Source organism: Oncorhynchus keta, unplaced genomic scaffold, assembly GCF_023373465.1.
Source record: "Oncorhynchus keta strain PuntledgeMale-10-30-2019 unplaced genomic scaffold, Oket_V2 Un_contig_14071_pilon_pilon, whole genome shotgun sequence".
Lineage (NCBI taxonomy): Eukaryota > Metazoa > Chordata > Actinopteri > Salmoniformes > Salmonidae > Oncorhynchus > Oncorhynchus keta.
In genome coordinates this window covers 1-8,069 of record NW_026278530.1, presented here as the reverse complement: position 1 = coordinate 8,069, position 8,069 = coordinate 1, and the positions used below count along the sequence as shown (strand labels likewise).

Here is an 8,069-nt window from a genome sequence, read left to right as displayed (position 1 = left end):
CGATACATTTTTATTTTGTCAGCTCGTGGGATTCAATCTAGCAACCTTTACGGCTACTGGCCCAATGCTCTGACCACTAGGCTAACTGCTGCCCCACATAGAGGAACTCTTGCAAAGAAGAACTCAGTGGTTCTGTGACTTTACAGAGTTAATATTAAGCTGAGAAACCACTGCTTCCTTTGCTGATTGTGTTTTCACCGCGTTGCAGATATCTCACCATTCGTTGTGCAGCCCGTGCCTTTGGAGGTGACCGAAGGTTCTGTGGCCAGGTTCACCTGCCAGGTGACCTCTAACCCTCCTGCCACCATCACCTGGGAGCTAGACCAAAGCACACTACCGTTGGAGACGGACAGGTAGGCACACTACACATTAGACACTACACACAAAGCGAACTACACCTGGGAGCTAGACCAAAGCACACTACCGTTGGAGACGGACAGGTAGGCACACTACACATTAGACACTACACACAAAGCGAACTACACCTGGGAGCTAGACCAAAGCACACTACCGTTGGAGACGGACAGGTAGGCACACTACACATTAGACACTACACACAAAACGAACTACACCTGGGAGCTAGACCAAAGCACACTACCGTTGGAGACGGGCAGGTAGGCACACTATACACTAGACCTTTTTTTCCCTTAAGAAGTGTTTTGTGACTCTGGGCCCTGGTCCTGGCCATCATTGTCCATTTGTCTCTCTAGAATCACAGTCCTGCCCAACGGAGCTCTCCAGATTCAAAACGTGCAACTAGAGGATGCTGGGAAGTACCGTTGTGTGGCCACCAACATCGGCAACCGCGTCAAGAGTAGAAAGGCAACGCTCTCCGTCATCAACCAAGGTGTGTGTGTGCGTGCTTTCAATTAAGATTATGGGTAGACTTGTTTAAAAGCCCATCCTTCTTCTCTACCTCACATGCCCATACAGTATGCCTTCTTTGAAATTGTACTGGTTTTTACTGTGAAAATAATTGCACCACTAAAACTTTTTTTTGTCTCTGTGTAGGTTCTGGCCCTAAACCGCGTCAGAGGCCCCGGATCATAGCGGGCCCCCAAAACATGACTGCTTCCCTCCACTACACCGTGGTCCTGGAGTGTGTTGCTACGGGCAACCCCAGACCCATCATCTCGTGGAGCCGGGCCGACAGTAAACCCATCGACGTGTTCAATGCCAGGGTGCTGGGCAGGTGAGAGGATGCATGACGCACCACATGTACCCATAATGCTCTGTGCAACATCGGCCACCATTGAGGTTTTTAAATCACGTTTAAAGACCCACCTTTGTAGCTTGTCATTTATGTATCCGTGACATCAGTTTTGTTTTTTAAACTTCCTTTGTGTTGTATGTGATTTTATTATTGCTATAAAAATATAGGGGCGGCAGCGTAGCCTAGTGGTTAGAGCGGAAGGTTGCAAGTTCAAACCCCAGAGCTGACAAGGTACAAATCTGTCGTTCTGTCCCTGAACAGGCAGTTATAACCCACTGTTCCTAGGCCGTCATTGAAAATAAGAATGTGTTCTTAACTGACTTGACTAGTTAAATAAAGGTAAAATTTCCTGAAGGAAAGTGTGTGCACTTGCTTCAGTGGTCTCAAAGTACTGTTTGTACTGTAAAGTGTGTTGTGTTTTAATGCATTTAAAAAATATCTAATTTATTTGTGTTTGACAGTGGAAACCTGGTGATCAGTGATGTGAAGCCTCAGCACAGTGGAGTCTACCTCTGTAGAGCCACCACCCCAAGAACACGCAACTACACCATCGCTACTGCCAACCTCACCGTGCTCGGTAAACTACTATATCCTTATACTGATCCAACAATGTGTTTTCAGCTGAAATGGGAGAATATTGCTCTGGGTTTCGGTCTAGTGGTTACAGCCACTGAGTGGTTTTTCAATATGCATACTACCGAGGGTGCTCCACACTCTCATGCTCCAAGTGTATTCTCCGAGGATGTTCTCTTGAGTACGTTCTTGTGAGGACGAGAGTTTGGAGAACACATGAAACATTCCATTTGAGCAGCACTCCCCTACTGTATTACCTCACGCTACACCTCCCCTACTGTATTACCTCACGCTACACCTCCCCTACTGTATTACCTCACGCTGAGCAGCACTCCCTACTGTATTACCTCACGCTACACCTCCCCTACTGTATTACCTCACGCTGAGCAGCACTCCCCTACTGTATTACCTCACGCTACACCTCCCCTACTGTATTACCTCACGCTGAGCAGCACTCCCTACTGTATTACCTCACGCTGAGCAGCACTCCCCTACTGCACATATGTCAGAGTCAAGGCCCGCGGGCCACATCCGGCCCGCGAGAAGGTTTTACGGCCCCTGGGATGATCTTGATTTATTATTAGAACCGGCCCGCAGACCGCAGCAAGCCGGCAGCCCGCAGATCTTTACACGCACCAATACTACATTTCCCACAATGCAACGGTGACGCACCGAGCAGTAGGCTGCTTCATTTCAATATTTATTGGCACAGCAGTTGTCAGCATCACAGTAAAATTAACTTTCAGATACCCATCAAAAATGGCAAAACGGAAGGTGGACACTGAGAACCGGGGTTTCAAACAAGGTGGGAGTCGGAGTATTTGTTCACGGAGGTAGCTGGAAAACCTGTGTGTCTTCTGTGTGGAGAAAGTGTGGCGGTACTGAAAGAGTATAATCTGAGACGACATTATGAAAACGAAACACGCGGACAAAAACAAGAATATGGACATGGAACAAAGGCTACAAAGGCAGAGGAATTAAAACGAGGCCTCAAATCTCGACAGGCTCTGTTCAAAAAGCCAAATCACAAGGCCAGGCTGCTGTCAAGGCCAGTTTATTTTGGCAGAAGAGATCGCTAAATCAGCCCGGCCATTTACGGAGGGGATTTCATCAAAAACTGCATGATTAAAGTTTGTGACGAAGTTTGCCCAGAAAAAAGGCAACTCTTTTTAAATGTGAGTCTGAGCAGAAACACCATTGCCGAGAGAGTAGACCAGTTGTCCATCAATCTAAAAGAGCAGCTTGTGAAAAAGGGAAAAGATTTCATTGCATATTCCTTGGCTGTGGATGAGAGCACCGACATTTCTGACATTGCCCAGTTGTCAATTTTCATCCGCGGAGTGGACTCCAGCCTAAAGCGTGACAGAGGAGTTTTTGGCTTTACGTCCTATGCATGGCACAACTACGGGGCATGATTTGTATGAAGAGGTGTCAAGATGTGTAAATGAGATGGAGCTGCCTTGGGAAAAACTCGTGGGTTTGACAACCGACGGAGCACCTGCGATGTGTGGACACAGGAGCGGACTGGTGGCGAAGATACGGGAAAAGATGCAAGAGGAAAACGCGACAGGTGAGCTGACAGCTTATCATTGTATCATACACCAGGAAGCGTTGTGCGGTAAAGCCTTGAAAATGGAGCATGTAATGAGCATCATCACGCGCACAGTTAACTTTATCAGAGCCAAAGGTTTGAATCACCGCCAGTTCAAGGCATTTCTGACGGAGTTAGAAACGGAGCATGGTGATTTGCCTTATCACACAGAGGTGCGATGGCTAAGCCAGGGAAAGGTGCTTCAAAGATGTTTCGAGCTTCGTGAGGAGATTTGTCTGTTCTTGGACAGCAAAGGGAAAGACACAACACAACTCCGAGACGAAATGTTTCTGTGTGAAATGGCTTTTCTGTGTGACATTACGAGTCATCTGAATGCAATGAACTTGCAGCTGCAGGGTCGGGATCGTGTCATCTCTGATATGTACAGTACAGTGAAGGCATTTAAAACCAAACTGACTCTGTGGGAGACGCAGATGCGGAAAGAAAATTTGAGCCACTTTCCCAGCTGCCAGACCATGAAAGAGAAGCTCTCTACCAGTGCGTTCCCGAGCGCACAGTTGGCTGATAAAATAGGTATGCTTGCCGCTGACTTTCGACGCCGATTTGCTGACTTTGAAGCACAAAAAGCAGGTTGGAACTGCTCGGTAACCCATTTGCTGTTGACGTGGAAAGCTCACCACCAAACCTCCAAATGGAGTTGATTGACCTCCAATGCAATGATGCACTGAGGGCAAAATATGCGGCAGTGGGTGCTGCGGAGTTCGCCCCGTTCCTCCCCGACACAATGCCCCAGCTGCGCATCCAGGCTGCTCAAACGTTGTCTATGTTTGGCAGCACATACCTGTGTGAACAACTGTTTTCTTTGATGAACTTGAACAAAACATCACACAGAAGTCGACTTACTGCTGAACACCTCCACTCAATTCTGAGGATTTCCTCAGCTCAGAGCCTTACCCGAACATTGATGAACTTGTGGAAAAGATGGGACACCACCAAGTATCACCCTCAACCTCAAACAAGTGAACATTACTGTGCAATCACATATTTAGAGTTTTTACTCAGTTCAAGTTTAAAAGTTAAAGTTTAATATTTGTTTTCACTGCATGTTACTTCTCCTTAAACAAAGTGTTGTTTTTGATTAATAGATTTTTGCACTTTATTTTATTGTATTTCAATCCAATTATATTTTAAAAATATTTCAGTTGAGTGGATGATAGAAAATTGCTATTATTGTTTTTTTCTTTGAAGTAAATTTAGCCCACTTTTGCTAAAATAGAAAATATAGGCTACTGATGGTGCCTTGAATACCGGTTTCTTTCATTTAATGTTCATGTTATGGGGATTTTTATATAAAGGAAATTTGTCTTTTGTGTCTGTTGAAAATTAAAGATTACTGACAGAGCCATAAGAAAATATTGCTTTATTTATCTGATCATATTGGAATATATTTGTTAGGTTTTCAGTAGGTTCAATTAGGTTCACTAGACTATATCGTCATTTAAAAATTTTTCAATGAACATTCGAACAGTCCGGCCCTCGGCTTGTAGCTAAATTTTTATTTGGCCCTCCGTCCATTTGACTTTGACACCCCTGCCCTACTGTATTACCTCCACGCTGAGCAGCACTCCCTACTGTATTACCTCACGCTGAGCAGCACTCCCCCTACTGTATTACCTCACGCTGAGCAGCACTCCCCTACTGTATTACCTCACGCTGAGCAGCACTCCCCCTACTGTATTACCTCACGCTGAGCAGCACTCCCCCTACTGTATTACCTCACGCTGAGCAGCACTGAGAAGCAGCTAACGGTAGTAGCTAGCCAGTTGGATCTATTGACTTACTATTGACCTACGACCTACGCACACTACAATGGGTAGTGTAGGCTGGTAACCACGGCAACAGTAACACAGCATGTGTTTATTAAGTATCAAGATAAAACATTGTAGTCCGGCAACACGTGAGGTGGGAATGGGCGACGCGCGAGGTGGGAATGGGCGACGCGCGAGGTGGGAATGGGCGACGCGCGAGGTGGGGGGAATGGGCGACGCGCGAGATAGGGAATGGGCGACGCGCGAGATGGGAATGGGCGAGCGCTGAGAGGGGAATGGGCGACGCGAGGAGGGAATGGGCGACGCGCGAGAGGGGAATGGGCGACGCGCGAGAGGGGAATGGGCGACGCATGAGAGGGGAATGGGCGACGCGCGAGAGGGGAATGGGCGACGGCGAGAGGGGGAATGGGCGACGCGCGAGAGGGGAAATGGGCGACGCGAGAGGGGAATGGGCGACGCGCGAGAGGGGAATGGGCGACGCGAGAGGGGAATGGGCGACGAGGGGAATGGGCGACGAGGGAATGGGCGAGCGAGAGGGGGATGGGCGACGCGCGAGAGGGGATGGGCGACGCGCGAGAGGGGGATGGGCGACCGCGAGAGGGGAATGGGCGACGCGAGAGGGGAATGGGCGACGCGAGAGGGGATGGGCGACGCGCGAGAGGGGGATGGGTGACGCGCAGAGGGATGGCGCACGCGAGATGGGAATGTATTTTTCTTTTTCGCTCAGCTCAAATAATGGACGCCATTGATTGCAAGAACCTTAATTTTTGTTACGTGGTTGTGTCATATTTCTTAATTTGTTCACGTGGTTGTGTCATATTTCTTAATTTTTGTTACGTGGTTGTGTCATATTTCTTAATTTTTGTTACGTGGTTGTGTCATATTTCTTCATTTTTGTTACGTGGTTGTCATATTTCTTCATTTTTGTTACGTGGTTGTCATATTTCTTCATTTTTGTTACGTGGTTGTGTCATATTTCTTCATTTTTGTTACGTGGTTGTGTCATATTTCTTTGCGTACTTTCCGTTGAAGCATCGACGCATGCTTCAAAATATCTACAAACGGAGTACACATTCGAGAAGTGCCCTCGCTTCGCATACTTTGATGTAGACTTGTACTTCCGCCCCTCCCGTACTCCCAATTTGCGTCCTCGGAGCAGTGTAGTAGGCATTTTGAGAAACACCTCACGGCCTTTGGTGTATGTATGTCTGTGTGAGTGTGGGTTCAAACCCTGGGCCTACTGTTTCAACTTCTTAATACTTCCTGTCTCTATCCACTAATAAAAAGTACAAATGTAAGAATATTCGTGCCAATCTTGGCATTTTCCTATCAATAATACGGCACAAATAGATTGGATGTGTATAGCACAGTTAAAATGAAATAGTGAAAGTGAGATACATACCTCATCCACCACTCGGTTCTGCCTTTAGAGCCCCCATCACTGGTGGAGAGACCCAGAGCCAGACCCGCCCCAGGGCTGGCACTGCCCGTCTCGTGTGCCAGGCTCAGGGGTGCCCCCGCCACGCATCACCTGGCTGAAGAACGGAGAGGAGGTGCACCTGAACGGCAGGATCAAGATGTACAACAGGTACTGTTACACCTGAACAACTCCGTACTGGAAGATCCACGCACCTGCAACAAAAATTTAAATTTAGAATTAAAACAAACCCTTTTTTTAAAATTGTCCACTCAATATGAAAATGTGTCTTTGACTCCACAATAACACGATTGACATAAGAGAACTTTTAATTAAAAAATGTCAACGTGTCAGTCAAATGATCTCCTGCAATGGTTTGTTGTGATAATAGTGAAGCTTTCCATCAGGTGGTAGACCTCACAGGAATGCAACACAGGTGTAGTAGACCTCAGTGAAATGCTGAATACTAGGGTGTAGACCTTACAGGAATGCTGAATACAACAGGTGTAGTAGACCTTACAGTGAAATGCTGAATACAACAGGTGTAGTAGACCTTACAGTGAAATGCTGAATACTACAGGTGTAGTAGACCTTACAGTGAAATGCTGATACACGGTGTAGTAGACCTTACAGTGAAATGCTGAATACACAGGTGTAGTAGACCTACAGTGAAATGCTGAATAAAACGGGTAGTAGACCTTACAGTGAAATGCTGAATACTACAGGTGTAGTAGACCTTACAGTGAAATGCTGAATACAACCGGTGTAGTAGACCTTACAGTGAAATGCTGAATACAACAAGTGTAGTAGACCTTACAGTGAAATGCTGAATACAACAGGTGTAGTAGACCTTACAGTGAAATGCTGAATTACAACCGGTGTAGTAGACCTTACAGTGAAATGCTTACTTACAAGCCTTTAAACAACAACGCAGTTTTGTGTGAGTTCAAATGGCGACCTGCCAGGCCATCGTGGTAAATAATCATTTGTTCTTAATTGACCTGCCTGCTAATACATTTATAAAAATAATACAAGTATTGATTTAAGCTTGCTGGCATTGTACACATACCATTAATAAAGACGATACCGAAGTTCATGACTCTGTTTCCCTCCACAGTAAACTGGTGATCACTCAGATCACAACGGAGGATGATGCCATCTACCAGTGTGTGGCTGGAGAGTCCAACAGGGCAGTGTTCTGTCCCTGGCACGCCTCATCGTGGTGATGTCTGAGGACCGGCCCAGCGCCCCAGGAACATCCACGCTGAAACCATCTCCTCCTCAGCCATCCTACTGGCCTGGGAGACCCATCTACAAACGCTGACAAAGGGTCGCCCGCTTATTCTGTTCACTACATGAAGGCTGACAGGTAGGAGTAAAGACTGGGGGATGGAGTAAAGACTGGGGGATGGAGCAAAGACTGGGGATGGAGTAAAGACTGGGGGATGGAGTAAAGACTGAGGGGATGGAGTAAAGACGTTTTTC

General features: G+C 46.8%; 1 protein-coding gene across 1 annotated transcript; it reads left to right on the top strand.

The window, feature by feature from the left end:
* Nucleotides 1–208: 208 nt before the first annotated feature.
* LOC127918378 (protogenin-like) lies at nt 209–7,806 on the top strand (the record flags this gene model as incomplete). The annotated part of the gene is made up of 7 exons (XM_052501651.1): nt 209–353; nt 711–847; nt 1,012–1,192; nt 1,675–1,790; nt 6,200–6,330; nt 6,598–6,755; nt 7,702–7,806. Coding segments are annotated over 7 exons (973 nt in total), but the record flags the coding sequence as incomplete, so codon positions are not given.
* Nucleotides 7,807–8,069: the final 263 nt, after the last annotated feature.